At 38.5% G+C, this 24,543-nt stretch overlaps 2 protein-coding genes across 2 annotated transcripts; one reads left to right on the top strand and one right to left on the bottom strand.

Moving 5' to 3' along the window:
• Window positions 1–19,768: 19,768 nt before the first annotated feature.
• LOC145136840 (2-C-methyl-D-erythritol 4-phosphate cytidylyltransferase, chloroplastic-like) lies at window positions 19,769–22,552 on the bottom strand. Its single transcript, XM_079070951.1, has 11 exons — window positions 22,218–22,552; window positions 21,808–21,879; window positions 21,568–21,623; window positions 21,310–21,389; window positions 21,147–21,229; window positions 20,922–20,999; window positions 20,713–20,781; window positions 20,509–20,577; window positions 20,344–20,390; window positions 20,115–20,205; window positions 19,769–19,999 (listed from the first exon to the last, which is right to left on the bottom strand). The coding sequence occupies exons 1-11, from the start codon at window positions 22,455–22,457 to the stop codon at window positions 19,931–19,933; spliced, it is 954 nt and encodes a 317-aa protein (XP_078927077.1). The 5' UTR covers window positions 22,458–22,552; the 3' UTR covers window positions 19,769–19,930.
• A 124-nt stretch (window positions 22,553–22,676) lies between these two features.
• LOC145136842 (NADH dehydrogenase [ubiquinone] 1 beta subcomplex subunit 3-B-like) lies at window positions 22,677–24,093 on the top strand. The gene is made up of 2 exons (XM_079070952.1): window positions 22,677–23,021; window positions 23,877–24,093. Exon 1 carries the CDS (start codon window positions 22,768–22,770, stop codon window positions 22,996–22,998), a length of 231 nt encoding a protein of 76 aa, XP_078927078.1. The 5' UTR covers window positions 22,677–22,767; the 3' UTR covers window positions 22,999–23,021; window positions 23,877–24,093.
• The last annotated feature ends 450 nt before the right edge of the window (window positions 24,094–24,543 follow it).

The following is a 24,543-nucleotide window of genomic DNA, read 5'->3' as shown; positions in this document are numbered from 1 at the left end:
TTTTTACAAGACCCATTTTGTAATCTTTCTAATTCAACTAATGAGAGCTTAAAAGATATATTTACTCCGAGTGTTCATGATTTGTATGATGATTCACTAAATTTTTCTTATTCCGCACATGCCATCATAATCAACACCACTACAATTGGTATCAAAGCAGGTGCTCTGGATTTGATCAAGAATTGATCTATGATGGCTTTCTAGATTTGGTGATTCTTCGTTTTTGATCTTTGATCTTCTTTTTATAGAGAGTTTGGATTCTAGAAATCGAATTCCTCATTGATTCTACTCATAATTCGATTTTCTTCATTAGAATTCAAGTGATTTTTACTTTCTCTCTCTAAAATACCCATTCAAAATCACTTTCTCTCTTTACAAAAGCTCAAGATCTTATTGATTAATCAAAGATGGTGTTCTTGGAGTATGATTCTTGGGTTGTGATCATTAAAGATGTCAAATACAAAGTTAATGAAAATCAATTTTGTGGGTCATTGTTGAAAGGCGGATTGATTACATGGGATATTATGGTTTCTTATGGAGGCTTGAAAGATGATCATGGAAGATTGAAATTTCAACCGCTTTCGAAGTTTGCATGTTTAATCGAACTTGTTATGTCCATAAGAGGACGTTGTGAAGATCAAAAGGAAGGAGTATAAAGAGATTAGTTTAAGAAGAAATTCATTTCTCGTATTAAAGACCCAAATGATCTTCGTGCTCATAAGTATGTTGAATTTCAAGGCAATGGAGTTCAATGTGATGTTCTTGATGTTCTTGAAGTTCATGACAAGAAGATTCAAGTTGATTTTCATGAAGATGCAAAAGTTTTTTGCTCTATTGGAGTTCAAACCGATGATATTGTGTGTTATTGTGATTCGTTTGAAGGAATGATTCATTATCGAAAGCCGGTAATCCAAGAAATTCACAAGTATCAAACTCCAAAAGATTTGATTCAAACTTGCAAAGTTGAAGTTTTCAATAATGAAGTGGTTCTTGAAATCAAATCTTCAAGATGCAAAAAGATGAGAAAGAATAAGAAGAAGAAGATTACATGCAAAAACGAGTAGGTTTACTCACAAAAATCATCAAGTGTTGTTGTGAAGCAAATTTGGGATCCAAAGCAACAATCTCCAAAGGTTGCATTGAATTTGAAGTCAAAACCCAAAAGTGTTGATGGTTCTTATGAAGATGTTCTTGGATCGTTGAAGAACACGAAGAACGAGTTGTACAACACGCATCGTGGGTGGTACAATGTTCAAATTGGAGATTTTCTCGTTCCAACAAAAGGACCAACATCTTCTAAATTTGATGCGTTCGTTGAAAATGGAACTCGATTCGTCAAAAAGGTATCTCAAATTCTCAAATGGATTCCAAAACGTCCATGATTTTGGTTCGTATTTTGCGTTTTTCATTTTTGATCGATTTGCCTCATTGGATCTAATCCGTTTTCAACCCCATTATTGATCCAATTAATTTTTTTTTAAGATCAAATATCCAAATCAAAATCATTTCTAAAATTGAGATTTTTACTTTTCATTCGAAAATCCATTACTGTTCATGAAGCCCAATACAAATAATCGTTACTGTTCATGGAACATTTATTAGATCCCAGTCGTTTACAAGCTAAAATTCAATTTGTTCTTGCTTTTTCCGTCAAATGTGATTCACAACTTCTTTTGATTTGAGGTCTAATTTGTCTGCCGATTCAAATTGTTGAAATTATCATGATCGATTTCTCATTTGTTGTTGAATCTGTTCAATTTTACTCTCGAATTCATTGAATAATTCATGAGTTCAAAATCGAAACATGTTTGATGTTTGTTCGATTTTGACTGGCTCTTGAGTTCGATGTTTGAATATCAATTTTTGATTTTTGATTTGGATTTGAAGTCGATTGATATCTTGATTTTGGAAAAACTCACTCAAGAACAATGACGAACTATTACAGTTTTGCTTGGGGGCTAATTGACTGATTTGTTTGAATGTCGAAATTCATCTGTATGGGGAATCGATTTCATTGTGTATTGTTGTAAGGATAATTCGAAATCAATTGAATTTGGTGTTCAGTTCACATTTGTGAACAAATTGAGGAAATTGATTTGTGTTGACTTTTTGAAGTCAAACTGTGTTCTAATGATTTCGAATCTACAAGGATGACGTTGTGAGGATGAGACCTGGTATTGAGATTGACAGATTCGAAATGGGAGAATCGATCGGTTGCAAGTTGAAGTCGATGTCGATGGCAGATAAAAAAATTGAGTTGACTGTGTTCATTGTTTCGAAGGATATGAGATCGAAAGGGATGTCGATTGCTAGTTGAGTCAATGTCGAGTCGCATCGATGAATTGGGTTGTTGTTGACTTTGGAATGAACAACGAAGTACTGTATGTTGATAACGAAGGCATGGAATCGTGATTTGGATGATTGTTAATGTCGATGACTTTGGGTCTGATTTCGAAGGCTTTGAATTTAATTGGGAAGAATGACCAGGTTTAGATTTGGGAGCAGTACACAATGAGTTTCTAAGGTATGCCGATTGTGGAGTCGGTTTTGGTGCTTCAATTTTAAGTCGATGTTTCGAAGCCATGGGTTGATAGTGAGGGATAACGAAATGAACAGTAACTTCGTAACTTGTATCACGAATTGGGAATAAGAAACCAAGCAAGTTTCGAAATGGGTAACTTGGGATGGGGAGTTGATTTCAAAATGCTAATTTCGAAATGTTGATTTCGAAATGTTGATGTTCATATGTTCATTTCCTGTATAACGAATTGAGGAAGAAAACAACCAAGTTTCGAATTTGGTCCCTGCACTTTTGATGAAGTGGCACAAATGGTCCAACTTCAACATTGGAGTAAAAATTGGGAAGAAAGCTGAAGTTTTTCATTTAGCCTCTGTAATTTCGAAATGTTGGCAGAAATTACCCAACTTCGAAATTGGGAAAAGGAGAATTTTACGAATTTAGTCCATGCAGTTAATGCGAAGTTACACTTTATGCCCAGTTTCGCAAATGGGAGAATGTTTCGCATCTTAAGTTGTTTTTGGCGCAACGGGTCCCTACAGAATTCAGAAAGTGACAGTTTTTACCCAGATTTTGGAATATCTTGCAACTCTCACCCAAAAGTCGAAAATTTTCACAAATTGGAATTTTTTCAAGGCTTTTTCATGATTGTTTTTTCATGCAAGTTTTTCGGTGTTTCATTTTTGGCACACTTCAAGGGGGAGTTTTGAGAAGATTAATCCTCAGGCGCTTCTCACCCTTAATTGGTTTTATAATCATTTTTTGATTATAAAAAGGGGGAGAATGAAGAGTGGGTATTCAAAGCTTCGGGTATTCATTTGCAGATTTGAAGACCGGTATCATTTCGAGGGGGAGTTTGGTCTTGATCGCGCGAGCTCGTTGGATATTGAAGCCGGAACATCCAATCCTAACTTTGAGGGGGGGAATGTTAGGGTGCAAAGTCACGCTTGGATGTGGAGTGTTAGTGCTTACTCTCTTGTATGTGTAAATGGGTTGAGTCTTTCCTATAAATAGGAAGTGAGTGACTCCCATTATGTAAGCAAGTATGGGAGCATTAGTTTAAAGAGAGAATTTTTACAAGACCCATTTTGTACTCTTTCTAATTCAACTAATGAGAGATTAAAAGATTTATTTACTCCAAGTGTTCATGATTTGTATGATGATTCACTAGATCTTTCTTATTCCGCACATGCTATCATAATCAACACCACTACAGTTTCCATAATTAGCTTCTCCAAGGATTGTCCACTTGACGTTGAGATAGCAGATGATAGGACCGTCAGGGCCGCGAGAGTTCATAGAGGATGTACACTTCGGTTATTTGATGAGCAGTTTTCGGTAGACTTGGTCTCTATTCCCCTGCGAGGGAATAAGGTTATAGTGGGTATGGATTGGTTGAGCCCCAACGGGGCGATGATTGATTGAGAGCTGCAGCTAGTGAGAGTTCGCACTCCTAGTGGGGGAGAGTTAGTGATTCAGGGTGAGAGACCACAGCGCGAACCGATTTTCCGCTCAGCAGCGAGAGCGAGACGTTACTTTCAGCAGGGTTGTGCGGGATATGTTGCTTACGTCATGGATACCCGAGATAAGGGTAAGGCGACGGTCGATGATGTACAAGTAGTGCGAGAGTACCCGGACGTATTCCCGGAGGATTTTCCTGGGATACCTCCGGAGAGACAGGTTGAGTTCCGGATTGACCTGGTTCTTGGTGTGGCTCCGATAGCCAAGGCACTATATCGATTGGCTCCTCCTGAGATGCAGGAGTTATCTACGCAGCTGCAGGAGCTTCTAGACAAGGGTTTTATCAGGCCGAGCAGTTCACCATGGGGAGCCGCGATCCTGTTTGTGAAGAAGAAGGATGGGTCTCACCATATGTGCATCGATTACCGGGAGTTGAATAAGGTAACGGTAAAGAACCGTTACCCACACCCGAGGATAGACGATTTGTTCGACCAGCTTCAGGGAGCATCTTGGTTTTCCAAGATTGATCTACGGTCCGGATATCACCAGATGCGGGTCAGAGATGATGACGTGCAGAAGACCGCTTTTAGGACCCGTGTAGAGACCCATTTTTATAACGAACGGTGAATGCGGAAGTTAGATATCTCGAGATTAATTGTGTTTTTGTAAGTATGAACACGAAGAACATATTATGAGTTCGTTGAAGAAGACTAAGAACAAGAGAGAATAAAATATATTAATGAAGAACATGGTGGGAGAGAAACTCTCCCTGGGTGGGAGAACCCACCAACTTTCTCTCTCTAGAGATTACATTGTAAGAAGTGTAACTCTAACTAAGGAAAAGATAAGCTAGCTTAAGTAATAAATGACCAACTCTCCCTTTATATATGAGGGAGAGTATTTACACCATAAATACAATAAATGGAAAATACAACCTAATAAACACTCATTATTTGTGGAGCATTTCCATGCACCAACATTCTCTCCCTAAATGCTTACAAATGATGAGAGATCCAGTAAGTGATACAAGGCTATAATACAGTAATCCGACTAGCAAGTGTGGTAATAAAATGAAATCAAGTGCTGAAATGTCTCTGAAACTCTGAAGTGTCTGTGAAGTCTGAAACTGGCCATGGATCTCTAACAATGAAGGTCTTCGTCTTCAAAGCACAACCAATGAAGCAGAAAAAATAAGATCTAAATCTTCAAACCAGTCATAATCACCCGAAGAAGGAGGTCATCATGAGCAAGTAGAAGATCCAATAAAGGAAACACTTCGGCTTCAAAAGTCTGAAAAACATCTCGATTTCTCGAATCATAATACACCGAAATTCTTCAAAGAATAACCTGCTAAAAATGTGAAGCATCCATAAAATGAAGTCCGGATAAAAATAATGTAAGTCCAAAAACATGGTCCAGCAATGCCGAAAATTTGATCCAATGACCAAAAATAAGTGCCACGTCACATTGCCAAAATAATCTTCGTCTTCAACATATCACAAATCCAAACTCGTGAAACCATAAGATCTTAACCGGATACGAACACAAAATCATCCTCTGGTAGAGTCCGAATAATAAATAATCTGAATCGGAAAACATCGAGTAATGCCAAAAATTTGATCCGTAAAGACCAAAAAGAAGTGCCACATCGCATCACTAAATAAATAATCGTCTTCAGAAGTTTTCAAAAATCCAAACTCAAACAATCATAATAACCAAATCCGGATGATATTCTCTTCCTATTTTTGATAACCAATGACCGGATATCAAAAATCAACAAATCATCGGATGGAGAGTGTCGGATACCAAGAGCTAATAGAGAAGCTCTCCCTAGATGTATGAAGGGTCTCGATAAGAAACGAGAAAGAGTAAAAGAGATACTCTTGCGGTCATGAGGAAGCGGGTGACATAGTTGTTGAAGCTGTGCTAAGAATAATCTGTTGTGCCAAAAATATATCCAAATATTCAAACTGCGGTGTCGGAACACTTGAAGTGGTCTTCAATAGAGAATAAAGTCCACATGCTCAAGATACATGATTCGTCAACCAAAAATCAAGAGCGATAAGTCATAAAATCCCATAAAGTGAAGAATGCGAAACAACTTTGTTGATCAATCGCCATTGCGGTGCAAGCATCACAAAAAAAAATAATATGAAGTCCGACTGCGGTAGGAGTATTCTTCCAATAATAACCGGCATGAAATGAACCAATGTGACAATCCAAGGTTCGGTTGTGGCAAAAATTGGTGTTAAAAAAAAATAATTGGTGTAATAAAAAAAATGGTTTTAATAAAAAAATGGCTAAAATAAAAAAATTGGTGTTAAAAAAATAATTGGCTGAATAAAAAAAATTGTCCTTAAAAAAATAATACAAAAAAATAATGGCTGAATAAATAAAAAAAGAAGTTTAAATAAAAAAAGGGTTTAAAAAAAAGGGGGAAGGGCTGATGAGAAGGGAGGAAAAAGGAAGGAGGGGAGGAGGGGGGAGGAATAAGGAAGAAGAAGGAGGGGGGGGGGGGGGGGGCTGAACCGAGAGGCTGCTGATGCAGTAGAGGAGGATCCGAAGTGAGGAGGGTGGTTGCGGTGGGAGGGTGATTGCGGTGGGAGGGTGCGGTCTGATGGTGTTGCGGATCTAAGAGGACAGTGGGTCAGGTAGGTGGCTGCGGATCTGATGGACAAGGCTGCGGATGATGCTTAGGGCAAGCTGCGGTCCGAGACGCAATGGAGGCCTACGGTCCGAGCTGCTGATTGCCGCTGCGGTCCGAAGAAGGAGCAGGATCCGAAGCTGCGGTCTTGAGTGACTTCGGTCAGCAGGATAAGGTAGGGGAGGGCTGCGGTTTTTCGGCTGCTGACCTCGGCTGCGGATAGAAGCTAAGAGGACCTCGGATCAAGGCTAAGAACTGGCTGCGGGTAGGCTTCTAAGGGGACTCCGGTAGGCAGTTTTTGGCTGCGGTCCGGGGGGCTGAGAAGGGCTGAACAGGTGACGAAAAATGTTATTCTTTTATGAAAAATGGTACCGCAAAGGCCATTTATTCATATTTTAATGAGGGAATCTTTTTATAAAGCATTCTAAGTCAAAAGTGGGTCTTGGGAAGGCAAAAAGAAGAGTGTGCAGGGGGTTTTTAGGGACAAAAGGTGATGAGAAAGGACAATGCCACATGGTTTTTTTGCTTGGGAAGGCAAATAAGAGTGAATTACTCTTTACCCAAAAGAGCAAAAAGGACAAAGTGCTTTTTTCAAACACAATATACGTCCAATATTTCTTCAATTAAAGATCTACAACAAGAATAATGAGGAATAAAAGTTTTCATACCTCAAGAACATTTCCAAGCTGCTGGGTACAAAAAAGAGCACCACTTCAAAGAAAATAAGCTCATTAATTGTGTCTTCTCATCCAAGAATAAAAGAACTCCTAGAGCAAATTCTTCAACAATTTGGAGACCACAAAAAAATAATTCTCTTCTCCCATTTTTCTTCATTTCTTCAACAGCAAAAATAATAACTTTTAAGAACATCTTTTCCAGCAACAAATAGAACGAGCAGCAGCAGCAACAATTTATTTTTTACTAAGATTTGAGTCTACCCAGAAGATAGAACTAAGAACGAACTTCATAAAAAAAATTCTGGTTTGAAACCCGAAAATTTTTCTTGCAGAAACACGGAAAAATCACAAGATAATCACCGAACGGGAGTCGTTCCCTTGAACTAATCGTGAGATCTTCAAGGTACGGCTCTGATACCAATTGTAGAGACCCATTTTTATAACGAACGGTGAATGAGAAGTAAGATATCTCGAGATTAATTGTGTTTTTGTAAGTATGAACACGAAGAACATATTATGAGTTCGTTGAAGAAGACTAAGAACAAGAGAGAATAAAATATATTAATGAAGAACATGGTGGGAGAGAAACTCTCCCTGGGTGGGAGAACCCACCAACTTTCTCTCTCTAGAGATTACATTGTAAGAAGTGTAACTCTAACTAAGGAAAAGATAAGCTAGCTTAAGTAATAAATGACCAACTCTCCCTTTATATAGGAGGGAGAGTATTTACACCATAAATACAATAAAGGGAAAATACAACCTAATAAACACTCATTATTTGTGGAGCATTTCCATGCACCAACAACCCGCTATGGTCATTACGAGTTTGTGGTGATGCCTTTTGGGCTCACCAATGCTCCAGCCGTGTTCATGGATCTCATGAACCGCGTGTGCATACCGATTCTGGATCGGTCTGTGATAGTATTCATTGATGATATCTTGGTTTATTCCAAGACTAAGGACCAACACGAGGAACACCTGAGGGAGGTGCTTGAGACCTTGAGGAGGGAGAGACTTTTCGCAAAGTTCTCCAAGTGCGAGTTCTGGTTGCGCGAGGTGCGGTTTCTGGGGCACCTTGTCAACCAGAAGGGTATATTAGTAGATTCGGCCAAGATTGAGGCCGTGATGCAGTGGGAGGTCCAGAGGTCTCCATCCGAGATTTGGAGCTTCCTGGGATTGGCAGGGTACTACAGGAGATTCATCCAGGATTTCTCCAAGATAGCAGTTCCGCTGACCCGACTGACCAAGAAGTCGGTGGTGTTCCGTTGGGGTCCTGAGCAGCAGACAGCCTTTAAGACGCTCAGGCAGCGATTGTGTGAGGCGCCGATGCTCACCCTGCCAGAGGGAGTAGATGACTTTGTAGTCTACTGTGACGCTTCGATCACAGGTATGGGAGCAGTGTTGATGCAGCGGGGGCATGTGATAGCTTATGCCCTGAGACAGTTGAAGCCTCACGAGGCTAACTACCCAACGCATGATTTGGAGCTGGGGGCCGTGGTGTTCGCCCTAAAGATTTGGCGGCATTATCTTTATGGGGTCCGATGTACCATTTACACGGACCATAAGAGTTTGCGATACCTCATGGATCAGCCAAATCTGAACATGAGGCAGCGTCGGTGGTTAGATGTAGTAAAGGATTACGACTGTGAGATCCTTTATCACCCGGGCAAGGCCAACGTAGCGGCCGACGCCCTAAGCCGCAAGGCGGTGGCAGCTCCGATCCGAGATATCTGTCTGAGGATGACAGTGACCACTCCACTGCTGGAGCAAATTATGGAGGCGCAGGTTGAGGGCCTGAAGGAAGAGCGCCAGAAGTGCGAGAGGATAGTTGGCCGAGTGGCTTCGTTTGATTACGATAGTCAAGGATGGTTGACCCTGCATGGGAGGGTCTGGGTACCGTACTGGGGAGGAGTACGGCAGGTGTTGATGGATGAGGCCCACAAGTCCCGGTTCTCCATCCATCCAGGGGCGACGAAGATGTATAGGGATCTTCAACCCGATTACTGGTGGCCCTGCATGAAGCGGGACGTAGCTTGGTACGTGGAGAGATGCCTGACATGTAGGAAGGTTAAGGCAAAGCACCAGAGGCCTCACAGAAAGATGCAGCCGTTAGACATTCATGTATGGAAATGGGAGGATATCACGATGGACTTCATTACTAAGCTTCCCAGGACCGCACGTGGGGTTGATTCGATATGGGTCATCGTGGATCGGTTGACCAAGAGCGGTGATTTTATACCGATCTAGTAGAGCATCTCGGCTGAGAAGTTGGCCGAGATTTATGTGCCAGAGGTAGTGGCACATCATGGAGTGCCCGTCTCGGTGGTGTCAGACTGAGATGTCCGGTTTACTTCTAGGTTTTGGAAGCGGTTTCACGACGAGATGGTTACTCGTCTCCATTTCAGCACTGCTTTCCACCCTCAGACGGACGGACAGAGCGAGAGGACGATTCAGACTCTCGAGGACATGCTTCGAGCATGTGTGCTAGACTTTGGTGGCAGTTGGATACGTATCTTCCATTAGCGGAATTTTCGTATAACAACAGCTATCACTCCAGTATAGACCGACCTCCCTTCGATATGCTCTAGGGGAGGAAGTGTAGGACCCCAATATATTAGGGTGAGGTCGGTCACAGAGTCATGGGGAGTACAGAGGTAGTACTCAAGACCACGGAGTGGATTTATCAAGTCCGGAGCAGGCTCCAGACTGCTCAGAGTCGGCAGAAGAGTTACGCCGACAAGCGGCATTCGGACTTGGAGTTTCAGGTGGGCGATGTGGTCCTCCTGAAGGTGTCACCATGGAAGGGTGTTATCAGGTTTCGGAAGCGGGGCAAGCTGGGCCCCAGGTTCATTGGTCCATTTAGGGTTTTGGCCCGAGTAGGTCAGGTTGCCTATCAGTTAGACCTTCCAGCAGAGCTCAGCCAGATCCACAGCACGTTCCATGTTTCTCAGTTGCGGAAGCGCTTAGTGGATGATTCAGCAGTGGTACCCATTGCGGACATTCAGGTTGACGATAGCCTGAACTACATCGAGAAGCCAGTGGCGATCCTGGATCGCAAGACGAAGGAGCTGAGAAATAAGAGATTCGAATTAGTGAAGGTTCAGTGGCAGCACAGGAAGGGTTCGGAGTGGACGTGGGAGTCCGAGGAGGAGATGAGGGAGCACTACCCATAATTGTTTCCAGATTCAGCAGCAGCAGACTTCGAGGACGAAGTCTGATACAAGTGGGGGTGAATTGTAACATCCGTCTCTCGAAGTATTGATTAATTATGCAAATTAATATTGGTTTTGGACTAAGGTTTGGGCAATGGCCCTTGTTGGAATGGACCCTAGAAGATTGGACCAAGAAGTGGGCTGCCATAAGCCGTACGCGGGGCGTAACCCGGCGTGCGCGGGGCGTAGTAGTCACATTGGATACGCGGGACTCGGGGGCGTACACGCAGCATACCATGAGGTACGCCCAGCGTACACGAGCAGATGCCAAACCCTAATTTTTAGGGTTTAAGACATATATAAACCCCATTATAGCCACCCCTTTGGCCTCCTCACCTATCCCTCCCTCTTAGAAAACCCTAGTTCGTCCCTTACTCCATTTCTTTGTGTGCTTGACCTTTGAAGTTTGTTTTGGTGAAGAAGGGCTTGGAAGAAGTGAAGTAAGGTTGAAGGAAGAAGCATTTGAGTATCTTGAGCTCAAGGATCTGAAACAAGTTCACCTTTGGGCACTCAAGGGAAGTATAAAGCTCCTATCTTTCCTTCTTGAATCATAGATCTAGGTTTTGGAAGATTTGGACCTTTTTAGGTCCAAAGATTGGATCTTGATCATGCAACTTCGACTTTGAGCTTAGGGTTGCCACCCTTGAAGCTCAATGTGTTCATTTAGCTGTAAAGTTGCAAGGTTTGAGGCTTTTATGAAGCCATGCAAGAGATCTAGCCATTTCCATGATGGTTCTTTGTCATTTTTAGTGTTGGGCTCATTTGGTGGCTTGCAAGCCACCAAGTGATCGACTTTATGGGCTAGGACGAAGTATTGGACTCAGATCTGTAGTTTGGACGATCTGTCTTAAGAGATTAAGTCGTTTTGGAAAGGATGGCTTAATAGGAGAGTATGATGGGCGTACACGCCAGTACGTGCAGCGTACAAGCCATTCAAACAGTACGCGCAGCGTACAGATGAGTACGCTCAGCGTACGCTCAGTCAGTGGACTTTTGTTATTGGGCCTCGGTTTGGGCCAAGTTTTGGACATAGTGGTAATGGGCTGTGATGGGCCTTTAGAATTCAGTTAAGGGCTTAAGGATTAGTGGGCTTGGGAGGAAATCCCATTTGAAAAGTTAGCCCCAATTCAGAAAATTAGGCCATTTGGGGACTTAATGGGCCTTAGTAAGGACTAGAAAGGATTGGGCCTAGGTCATGGCCCAAAATAGATCAGAGGGGTAAAATGGTTATTTTACCCATGGCACAGTTATCAGTTTTTGACTAAATGTTTATTTGGTCATTATAGTCGGGGAGTAGTTTGAGCAGCAAACGGTGTCACCTTTGCACGATTTTTTTTCAGCAGTCAGTTGAGAGGTGAGTTTCCTTCCAGTAGGAACGGGTCTACGGCCACAATGCCGGCCTGTAACATCCCAACCGTCAGGTATTATTAATATTTTTCCTTTTAGACTTCACGTTGAAGGTCTACTCGACGAGTTGGCGCTATGACTTGTCGAGTAGCAGCGGGCCAGGACACGTCAATTAATGAGTGACTCGTCGAGTCGGCATGGGACTCGACGAGTAGGAGCTGGCAGTGGAAACCCTAATTTTTAGGGTTTTTGCACCCTATATATTGGACCATTAGCGCCTCCCACTGTCCTCTATCACCCTCTTGAGACCCAGAAACCCTAATTGCTGTGAGTGAGAGCTTGGAGAGTGTTTTGGAGCTTTGGGGAGTGACTTTTGTGAAGGAAACTTGTAGATCAAGAGGCTAGCATCAAGATTTCCGTGTGGATCCAGAGTCTACTTCAGTTTGGGCACGTTTTGGAGGTAACCAACTGTTACCTTAACCTCTTTTTCTTCTAGAATCATTCATATGTGAAAACTAGGGCTTTCTTTAGTTATTCATGAAGGGATTTTGGTATGAGAGCTAGATCTGAAGTTGAAACTTCAGATCTGAACCTCTTTTGAGTCCTAAGTCCATAAAGTTTCCAGCTTTTGCAAGGATGAGACTCTCCTATGGTGTAAAGCTCCATTAGAAGCTTAGATTGGTCATTTAGAGCCTTTAGGGCCTTGCATGTGTGTAAAGTTTGCAACTTTACGTGTTAAACATGCCTTAGAAGCTTGGATTTGTAATCTGGAACCTTGGCATGGCTTAAAAAGTGTCTGCATGGATGAAGGTCTGCAAGGACTCGGCGAGTTGCATAGTCAACTCGGCGAGTCATATGAAGATGGTCGTGAACTCGTCGAGTTGATGAACAAACTCGGCGAGTCCGTTGAAGATTGCCTTGAACTCGGCGAGTCGTTCAAAGACTCGGCGAGTCGGCTAGGGTTTCTCCCAATTCTTGGACACGTATGAACTCGGCGAGTTAAAGGGGAACTCGACGAGCCAATCAAGGATTTCACGACTTCTCGAGTTCAGGAAGGACTCGACGAGTCGGTGAACTACACTCGACGATTCGAGTCAACATGTACTGTTGACTTTGACTATGGACTTTGACTTTGACCAATAGTTGACCATTTGACTTCTGAGGGTATTCTGGAAATTTGGAGATTTATAAAAAAGGGTTTTATGGTAACTATAGATGGTGGAGTTCGTGTTGGTGATCCGGGAGTTGAGCTTTCTAGTTTCAGACGACAGTTGCAAGGTGAGTTATCCTCACTATACTAAGGGGTCTAAGGCACCAAGGCCGGCCCATTGGATATGTTATCCTAGCAGTGTTAGATGTTGAGTATGTGTTAGTGTTGCATGATAGTGGTTATGCCAGTTAGGTAGACCTGTAGGACTACCTGTTATGTTATATGATTATTGCATGCTCAGTGGTTATGTGGTATGTTATATGTTATGTGGATGGGTTGAGGTTGTACTGCTCCGTGCGGTAGCCAACACACCTTAGGAGCATTCCAGTTACGGGCTAAAGGGAGACTCGTACTGTGGGCTCGGGAGCATTCCAGTTACGGGCTAAAGGGAGACTCGTACTGTGGGCTCAGGGGTAATCCAGTCTGTAAAGCTGGGGATCCATTACATGTTGTTCAGTTTGTTATGATATGTTTATGTGGTCTGTATGTGTATCGGTATTTTGGGGGAACTCACTAAGCACTCGGGCTTACAGTTTCAGTTTATTGTTTCAGGTACATCAGGGTATCGCGGCAAGGCGAAGGCGTGATCGTACAGCTCCTCATGTTTTGTCTATGTTTCTGGGAGAACTCTGATAATATACATTTTGAAAACAAAGTTGTAATGATTTTAATGGTTTGAAATGTTTTTAAAAGTTTAAATTGGTTTGAATTTTTGGGTGTTACACGGCCTGTTTAGATGAAAGTAGTTCCGGACTTCGGTCCGATGTCGGGGTGGTCCCGAGAAGTAGTTATGTATGCTTGATGTCTTCGTGATTCATGCATGTTATGTGTATATATTCCGGACTCCAGTCTGATGTTGGGCAAGCCCGATGCAGTATATGTGATTATGTTATATGTTCATGCTTATGTTATGTTCAGTTTATTCCGGACTTCGGTCCGATGTCGGGCGGGGCCCAAGTTATTCCGGACTTCGGTCCGATGCCGGGCGGGGCCCGATGCAGTGGGTGGGGCCCAATTTATGCCGGACTTCGGTCCGATGTCGGGCGGGGCCCGATGCAGTGGGCAAGGCCCAGTATCTGTTATATGTATTATTGTATGGTATGTGGTAGTTTGGGGGAGCTCACTAAGCTTCGTCCTTACAGTTTCAGTTTTGGTTTCAGGTACTTCAGCTAGCAAGGGAAAGGGCTTGGGATGATGGCATGGCACACACCGCGGCTTTTCTTAGCCTGGGAGTTTACTTTGATATTTTATATGAGATTGTGATATGATAACAGCTTTATGAGATTTTGAGGTACATGTTTCATGATTTTATACTATGGCGATGATATTTATGTTTGTTAATTGATTTTGAAAACGAAATTTTTTGCTAGTATTTTTGGGATGTTTCATGGTGTTATAAGGTCTTTCATTAGACGAGAAACCAATGACCACCTTGAATCGAGATATGAGAAGTATTAAATTATTGGGTATTCACTAAAGACTTTTGATATATGTGATGTTTATAGCTTGAAATAAATGTTCCTTGAGAGAAAGAACATATACATATCAAGAAGTCAGTGGGAGTCATATTGACCTTGAAGAAATTTGACATATGGCCGATAATGAACCTGTAGTTAGCACTAGCTCTCAACCTGAGGTTGAAATACCAGTTGAGTTAAATAACAATGCCTTACCTCTTTGCAAAATATAGTAGATTTAGAGCACCACCCAAGCTTTATGAGTTTCATCTAACCGTGGAAGGATTTATGTTGATTAGTGATAAAACACTAATCAATTTGGATAAGCTTAGTAGCTACTAGGAATCAATGGTGGGTCCTATGGCTTCCAGTGAGAAGAGACTAAGGATTGCGAAATTCTGTCCATGAAGGATAACCAAGTTTGAAATTGGTTGATCCAATGCCTAGCCTTATGACATTGGGTTACGATTAGATCTTCAATGTGAAGAATAACATGGATAGGAATACACACACATTCAAGGCTAGTATGGTGGAGTAGAGTTTCGCTTAAACTCAAGAAATTGGTTATGAGGAAACATTCTCACCAGTAACTAAGAAAGGTCTATTTGGTTATTTGTTACCATATTTTCCTTTTTTGATATAAGATATGGTAAAGTGGATGCTTAAATGAATTTCCTTAATAGGAAACTTTCGAGGGGTATGTGACATGTCCTGGAAGGATTTAAACATACAAAGTATCCAAACAAGGTGTGTAGGCTTGAGAAATCTATTCATAGATTTAGACGTGCATCGTGTAGCAAGAATTAGTTCTTCCATGAGGAAGTCAAAGAATGTTGCGTTTATAGAGGTCTAGATGAGTCTTGAGTACATGTCAAAGCTAGTGGGAGTGTCGTCGTCTTCCTAGTATTGCATGTTGATGACAATACTACTCATAGGAAACATTGTCCCTAAGTTGAAAGGTGTAAAAGCTCGGGAACTGCTCCTATTATTGCATGTTGATGACAATACTGCTCAAGGGAATTTTTTATATGCATCATAGCAAGGAGTCAAGTGAATCTCAAAACTCCTCTTGTTATGGTCATGAAAATAGAATTATCCGAGTCTCGTATGCTTCAGATATATGATTGATCATGAATGTTATGACGTGTGCTGATGTTTTGAGCATCATAAGATTGGATCAGAAGTTAGCTCGACTGAATTGCTACATAATTGTCAAGAACATTCTGAGGTATTGTAAGATACCAAGGAATGGTTGCTTGTAGACAGTAGAGAGCATGATTAAGAAGAGTTATAGTGACATGAATTCTAGATATGGCTTTGAGTCATAGTCTAAATGGATATTCATTTTGAGTTATAGCATGAACGGTTTCAAATAAGAGATGGAGGTAGAATCGACAATGTGGGTAAGACCACATTAGTGCAAGTGAAGTATCTAAGGAGCGTACCTAAACTAAGAAACTTCATAGTTGAACTTGGATTCGTTTTGAGTAACAAATTGCCATTAGAAATATTCTATGAAAGTACAGTTATATTGACTAAGGATTCTTGAGATCACAGAAGGTCAATGCATAGAAGGAGGAAATTCTACTACATCCGAGAAAATGTTGAGTATGGAGATCTAGTTGTGAAGTAAATATCTTTTCGATGATTCGTTCACAATAATGATGATCAAAGGAAAACATGATATACATGATTGGCATGAGAAATGTTGACAAGTTTAGTCATTAAGTCGATTATCCCGGAATATTTAACACAACAGATAAATTTGTAATTGTTATGGTAATTAAATAATAGGGAATTATTTATTTTCAAAGAGTATGATGCCATAGAACAATGAGCTTATTCTTGTGTTTCATTTTGCGTGTTACTTCCTGAATCTTAATGTATTCGAAATGCCACAGTCAATCATACTTTTGGGAGTAAGTATTGATTTAAAATTGTCATGAAATATTTGTAGATTGTTCATGGTGATTGGACATTGCATAGGGATTACTGCAATATTCATGAGTACTTGGAAAATAGGGATTTTAAGTATTGGTCAAACCCACCCTTAGAGATTAATTCATGGATTCAATCGCAAGTAATTTTAAGACAATAAAATCTTCTATTCTTAAAGCGGAGATATATAAATCATAGTTTTCAAGTCTATTGTGCATTGGTTTTGCATCAACACGTTCGTAACTAGATGTCATAAAGTGTAATTTCATGTATGACATGATGAGTAAAAAGAATGATTATATAGTCAAAGTTTATTCGTTCCTTTTGTCTTAACAAGAAAAGTGATACATTTAGGCCACTCAATGATTTGTTGCTGACATCTGAAGTGTTTGCCTAAGCCTGGACTAAATTGATGTGTTCAATTAGTAGTCTGAATTCAGTCGTCATAAATCAGAAATTTAGAAACAAAATCTTGGACCATGAGATTGATTTCAATCCATGTCTCATGTCCATAAGATATCTTGAAGAACGAATGTATAGTTTATCATTTATCTTAGGGCTAAACATTTAATTTAATCAGAGTTCAACAATGGCTGTGGAAAGCACTATTTACCGGTTATTCAAAGTCTATATTTGCAATTATAGTTTGATGACTTATCCAAGTGGGGGACTGTTAGAATAAATATGCAAGGTCATAACTAAATTGGTCAATGTTATGACTAAATTGATATAACTTTATGGAATAAAAGTAAAATCTTTTTTGGGTTACCCTCATAACCAGAAATAGCTAGAACTGATATTAGGAGAGAGATAAAATGATTTTTTAATATACTATATGATTAATATATTAATTAGAAATAGTTAATAACTAATTTTGAATGAATTAGAAATAAATTAAATTAATAATTATTAATCTGAATTAATCCGAAATTAATTTGGGATTAATTGGAATTAATTAAATGTGCAAGCGGTGAATTGTAATTGTTCAATATTTGAACAAATGAGGCAATTCTAGAACTTCCCATAGTAGGGACGGTTTTAAGGGAGCTTCTAGGGTTTCTGAAAGTCTCTTGGTTGCAGATAAGGAAATGATTTGAATTGGGGATTAAATCTATTATTTAATTATTCAAATCTAGATTGATGTGCAAGTTACCTAAACTATAAATAGGACCCTTATGCATCATATTTTCGTGACTTCTCATACCTAGAAGGTGGAGAATGAAATTCTCTTCCTTCATCCTCTCTCCTCTTGTCTTTCTAATGTCTTAGGGTTTTGGATGTGAACCATTAGAGGCATGCATACTTTTGGCGCTTGCTTTCCATAGACCATTCAAAGAACTCAAGAAATGAACATATTTGATTATGTTAAAGGTATGTTTTCTTACTAGTAATTTCGATTATAGTAGAATATTAGCTTTGTTTCGTAAAGTATGTTGCTATTAATAGTGAAAAACCATAGATCTTGTTTTAGATTGCATGTACCCATAATTGTTATGTGAAATTCCGCAAGTACATTGCTATCATAACCTAAAAACACCAATACATGGGCCACAGAAAAAAAAAGTCAAAATATCATATATTTACTTATTAGTCCTTACTCTTTCTTTTATTTAATAAATATATTTTTAAGCTAAAAAATAAATGGGTTCACAGGTCAACCAACAAAATTATTTGCAAACTCGAACATGACTTGTATAATGAACGGGTTGGTGGGTTGCGGATTGGTGGGTTAGAAAAAGTGTCAAAGCAGGGAATTTTGCTTACTGAATTGTTTCTGACAAACAATGAAACTTTCGTTAAATTCCTACACCGAAATCAAATTCAGCAAAATACGGAAAAAGTGTCAAAAACATAAGTTTTGCAAACTGGTTTTCAAGCGATTCCAAACGGGTCCTATGGGTTCGGGAATTTTTAATCACAACATGTTTTCTCCTTAAACTTGTTTGCCGAAAAACCGGAATCAATTTTCAGAATTTGTGTGGTTCGGTTTGAAAAACAGATTTACGCATCTCTATGCAAAGCCATTTCTTCAAATATCGAAGCCGCATTAAACTTTTCCAAATATAAATCGACTCCTACCACATCACTTTGGCCCTTTGTTACGATTAGTACCCCCAACATAGATTTTCAAATAACTATCTTACAAAATACGTCTTATTTCTATTAAAAAAATCATGAACTTTACAATTATATTTTCAATATTATTTATCTTTCAAAAATAATAGCTATCTAAAATTAGGTTGGGGCTTATACAAATCAACACACGTTTATACCCTTTGCATTTGATACTTTTAGTTTCCTTGCGTCAGAAGCTGTGGAGCTACTCAATAGATTCCAACGGGTCATGCATAGTAATGTTATGACTCCATCCAAAAAGGGGTTGCGACACAGCTTGTTGCTCGTTTAGCCGCTAAGTCTATGTAAAACTTTTTTCTTTATTTTATATGATTAGAAATCAAAAGTTGATGTGTTAAACATTTAATTAGCCCTTTTAAAATACATGGAGACTTGAAAACAATTTGTTATGACACATATTTTCGTGTAAGTTAATGATTCTACACACTTTTTAGTTTGTAGATATTGTTGAACATAATTTTAGTTTAGCATCTTGCTCGTTGTATAAAATTTTGGCTGCCAAAAAAAGGTGTAAATATGCGCAAAAAAACATATATAAAACTGCATTTGTGGTAGTGCTTGATATCATTTAAAAGGAAGGATCATTTTTTTTCTTAAAAACCTTTTACCTAAGAAATGATTGTAACTAACAAATAAACAAATTTGGAACAAAAACATTCTTCTTCATATGCAAAACAAACAAATTTACATGTTATCGGTTCACCTTCATTTTCTTGGTAAGAACATCATACAATTTCATTTCAATCTCCCTTGATATTGCTACACTTATATCTTAATGTGTTCCACGTAAATTCATGGAGTTTCTATATCTTTCTTTCGTTCAAATATGTTTTTCTTTTAACAACTGAATTTTCACTAAGAAACTAGCAATGAACTAGAAAACAGATTACATAATTTAAGCAAATCAACACCTAATAGTGGTTTAAAAAACCTAATTTAACAATTCAGAGGACTAAAATACAAGGATATATTTTATTTGTATATAATTGTTCAGGAAAAGTAGTTGCAAACTTTTGAAAAGTGTAAAAATGATATAAAACATAAAAGCTCTCAAAAGCTAGTTGAAATAGCTTTTTTAGATTAACAACTTTTTGCTTAAAATACAAACTTTAAACTCGTAAGAAGCTTTTCCTTTAATTCGATCTCTCTTTTAAAAGCTAAAATCTAATTAAACCTTGTAAAAAGTATATATTCAATATGGACAAGGAATATTCATACACTAGTAGGATTATATAGAGAAAAGGGTTTTGATTAATACATGGATTAAAATGTGTTTAATAACGTTCCTATGTTGTATGCATGTCATGTCATAACATTTACAGTAGAATTGTTAAGCTGTCACAAATGAGGCGGTATTTAATATTCTTTCAGCAAGTAATAGATCGTCGGGAGTTGTAACCTGCAATGTGTACATCCATCTATAAATATTCATATTCTTGATATAGATTTTTTTTTTTTTTTGTCTATAAATTAATTATAATACACTATTAAATGAATTACTAATGATAAACTACCTTGATGTTAGTATAAGATCCTTCTGTGATGTACACAGGATGTTTGAGATGCTCAACAATTGACACATCATCCGTGACTTCAAGGCCTTCTCTGTTGTGTACCCAAAAATTAAAAATAGGGAATCAATCCCTTACTAATATATTATGAATAATTTAGAACAACAATTAAATGAGAACAAGAATTCTCTTCTTTTATATTAAACAAACAAAATGAAAATGAATGTGGTACCTATTTACAAGCTCAAAACCTTTCTTCAACAACTCAGGCTTGATGACCTAAAAAAAAAAGATTGAAATCACATCAAGGAGAAATAGAAAATTGAAATGGTCAAAATGCTGACTTTTTAATTGTGTGCATATATATATTAGATAAATATAAATTATATAATTAAACCTGTGGAGTTTGCATTTCCCAAAGTGTTTTTCTGTCCAAAGTCTTCACTACAAAAGATTCGCTATTTACCTGCATATATATATTTTTTTAAGAAAAAAAAATTACCAACAACTATTTGTAATGTACCCAAAATAAAAAGTATAAAAACTTTAGGTAAATGAATTAATTTTTATTTTTATTTTTGTATTTAGTATATAATACTACCTCTTTGATAGTTGCTTTAGCAGGAACACCAAGTACTGAAGCTCCAACATGCAAACCATCATTTAGAACCTGTCAATTTACAAGAATGTTTCACTTTTTTACCAATTTATACAACTGACATGACACCTGTTAGATATTTATTTATGTAACATTTTTTTTTACTTTTTAAAATTTATGTGGAGATGGAAAAGGTAAATTGGATAACAAACCTTTTGTACATCACTAGAAGTTACCAAAGGTCTTGCTGAATCATGGATGCATACAAGTTCAGAATTCAAATCAATTGCCTGTTTACAAAAAAGAAAAAAAAATGAGCTTCTTTTGTGTTTCATGCTATTAATAACATGTAATTATTCTCAACTATAAAAATGATTAAAACAAATAATTATTAATAAGTTATGCATGAGTAAACATTATGAGAGATGAGAATGAACCTGAAGTCCACTGAACACAGAATCTTGTCTTTCTTTTCCAGGCAATGCAAATTTCAGGTCAACATTGACTTTCTGTCTAGCATCTGATAAGAAAAAAGAATAATGAGCTTCTTTTGTGTGTGATAAAAGATCAAAATGTATTTCTGAAAACATGTTTTCAGACCTTCAAAAATATCCTGGTAAGATGGATCACAAACTACAATGATTTCTTTAACCTCTGGCATCCGTGAGAAAGTGTAGAAACTACCAAAACAAATGAAGCATTTAACCACTTTATTATTGCATAAATCAGGGAAAATGTGACATTGTTGCATAAAAAAGCATTTAACCCTTCTTTGAAACTACCAAAATAGTAATACTATTTTGATTTTTAGGTGCTCCAAAATCCAAATATGACAAGAAGTGATAGTTACCAAATTACCTATACAAAGCAATTGGTTGCCCTAAAAGTGGAAGATACTGCTTTGGCATGCTTGCCTACTCACAAAACAAGATCAAAGTCAAACAAACAGTCATCATCATGAGAGACCAATGCCACTTGCCAAAATATATGAGGAGCTCAGTGATCCAAATGTTGAAATTTGAACAAAGTTGTAAACTCAAAGATAAGAATTTGATTATGTTTGTATCATCAGTGGGAACAGGATTGAGAGAGACTTACACCCATTCGTTTTCCCTTCCCTCCAGCTAGAAGAACCACGGAGACACTTTTCTCTTTAACAAATTCACTGCTCTGCAAAATAGTAATCAAATCCACTTGACCAATTACTTGGTGTTTCGAAGCATTTGATTTTGAGGTTGGGAATTGGAAATTTGGAATATATGATCACTTATGTTAGTCTATAAAATTTCAACTGATTTAGCTCCAATTCCAGCAACATTACGAGATCAAATTGATGTTGCTAGACGAAATCATTTGTCAAACCCAATACTGATTCGATTCTTAGTAAACCTCGTTTGTGATTTGATACAAAATGGCTCCAATTTCAACTTCCTAAGCTCTAGCTAACAATACTTGCATATAGATTCTTAAAAGTAACTAAGAATTCATTATTGTCGAAGCTCGCTCACCTGGTTTGTAATGCTAGCAGAATTATGAGCGGAGCAATTGATTGTATAGCTTCTAATAATTGAACGGCGTCTAGGGGAAGTGGAATTTCTCGTACTTAACGAGCAAGGAGATAAGAATCGAGGATGCTGGCAGTGGTGAACTGACGATAGGTAGATGGAGTTGGATGGAATTTGACTTTGAGATAGGGGAACCTGAGAGGAAGGTGAAATGACGGAAGACATAACTTGAAGAATCGTCATCCCTTTCTCTCTGCAACACCGCTGACCACCTCTTGTTCGCCCCTGAAACCGGTGAAGAGAGACAACAATAAGATGCCATTCTTGTTAAAACTTGAAGAGCAGCATCTTGTGAAAATCTGGATATGGCGATCCGGGTATAATCATTTCCTTCGGGTCGGGTTATTGGGGTATCGAATCGATCGATAACAATCTGTTTATGGGCTTTGAGTGTGTAAGGCCCAAGTAAAGGCCGAAGTCAGCCATTCGTATCCATTGGGGCAACGCAAACAAGGCAACATACCGGGGCGGCGACACAGATCAATCGACGACGATGGGGAAGACATTAGGACCAACCGGAGAGTTCTTCAGGCGAAGGGATGAATGGAGGAAGCATCCGATGCTCACAAATCAGTTTCGTCACGCAACTCCTGGGCTCGGGATAGCCCTGGTCGCCTTCGGCGTCTATCTCGTTGGTGAAACTGCTTACAACAAGATCTACGCTCCTTCGCACTCCCAATCTCACCACCCTGCTGCATCTTCTTCACCTTCGCATTCTCACTGAGATTCGTGATTGTGATTGTGATTGTGAGTCAAATTTCATTTCTTCCCCTTTTTCAGTCTTAGGTTATTTTTCTTCTTGTTTCCGCTGCAACGTGAATGTGTGCAATTTCCTAAATTGGGCGTTTTGACACTCCCGATTATAAATCTATTTGTATCATCAAATGCTACTTAAAGATATTTTGAATTATGCCAAAATCTATGTTTTTGTTCTTAAATAGCTCCAGCGTATTATCAATGGTTGAATTGAAATTTTACGTATTTACCCAATCTTTCCAACCCATATAGCTTGAATTTCTTGTACTTTGAGAGATCATACAAACAAACTCAATTCATGCTGCATATGTGTTCAAGAAAAATAAACTGAATCTTGAAAACAATGTGAATCCCCAAAGTTTGGGTTCTTGTTTTAAGCCATCAAGTCTTTGACTTTTGGGTTTCTCCTTTATCCGTAAGTAAGATCATTACAAGAATTCATTGCAAAACCATATCATTGTTAATGTAATTGAGTATTGTATGTATGAAGGTGTGAATTGATAAGTATGAGGTTGAAGCCTGGATTTTACCCTCCTTTATTTTTAGTCTTTATAACACTTGTCTGTTATATAATTCAAAGCTAGGTAGATAGGTCATATGTTTGTGATTTATGTCAAGTTGTTGAGTAAAAAAGTCGATAGATCATAAATGAAGGATTATATTTGATGGCATTTGGAGTTTGGAGAAAGGTTAATTTGGACAAAATACATAAAACACAATTTGCGCCAAAGTGATTAAATCATTATCTGGTTTTGAAAAAAGATTGAAATACAGCAAGTTATTTGATGATGAACAACTGGATTTGGTTATTGATTTGGAAGTGATGTTTTTCTGTATATTTTTCAGGTGCTGTGATTGTGATTTGTGAAGGGAAGCTATGCATACATGATTAGGAATACTCAATCCTATCCAATCTAATTACTTGTTTAAATAAAAGCATTTCTCTTATTCATATGACAATGATTTGATATAGCATGTTATGTATAATTTTCTTGCTGCGTGCTTCAAGACCTTTGGATCTATCTGTCATTTGAAGAATCAATGTGTTTGTTGTTTGTTACCATATGTCTTCGTCATTTCTTTTCCTATGTTCATCTTCACTTCAACTCTTTGGTAACCATTTTGTTCAAACTAAAACAAACAAATAAATAAATAAGTACATCAAGTAAATTCATAAATAAATCCACAACTGCTTTGTCTTCTTCATTACAACTCTTTAGTAACATGTCAATCACCATTCATGTAACATTCAGTGAAGAATGTGAGTACATAGTTTTATCATTATCATCATCATTTACTAAAGACATTCTTTTGTCATGTTGTCAAGTTCTTAACTAATAAACCACCTGAATCACAAAAACCAAAATATATAAGAAAAGGTATACAACCCAAGCCATATAAGTACTTAATTCTGTATTTCTACATGAAAGGAAAAAAAAAAGGGACCATATAAAAGATAGATTATGTAATTTGTACGTCACTTATTGTACCTTTTTTAACGGTTGGAATCTCC

This window comes from Lactuca virosa, chromosome 9 (assembly GCF_052849685.1).
Source record: "Lactuca virosa cultivar CGN04683 chromosome 9, Lactuca_virosa_CGN04683_v6, whole genome shotgun sequence".
Taxonomy (NCBI): domain Eukaryota; kingdom Viridiplantae; phylum Streptophyta; class Magnoliopsida; order Asterales; family Asteraceae; genus Lactuca; species Lactuca virosa.
This window is presented reverse-complemented; position numbering and strand designations above follow the sequence as displayed.

Excerpts from the sequence above, each read along its gene's own strand:
- LOC145136840 (XM_079070951.1), bottom strand. The coding sequence starts at position 22,457 with ATGACGATTCTTCAAGTTATGTCTTCCGTCATTTCACCTTCCTCTCAG. Across the intron at positions 21,390-21,567 it reads CAACCAATTGCTTTGTATAG|TTTCTACACTTTCTCACGGA; the intron begins GTAATTTGGTAA and ends TTGTTTTGGTAG. Across the intron at positions 20,782-20,921 it reads CTTCTAGTGATGTACAAAAG|GTTCTAAATGATGGTTTGCA; the intron begins GTTTGTTATCCA and ends GTAAATTGACAG.
- LOC145136842 (XM_079070952.1), top strand. The coding sequence starts at position 22,768 with ATGGGGAAGACATTAGGACCAACCGGAGAGTTCTTCAGGCGAAGGGAT.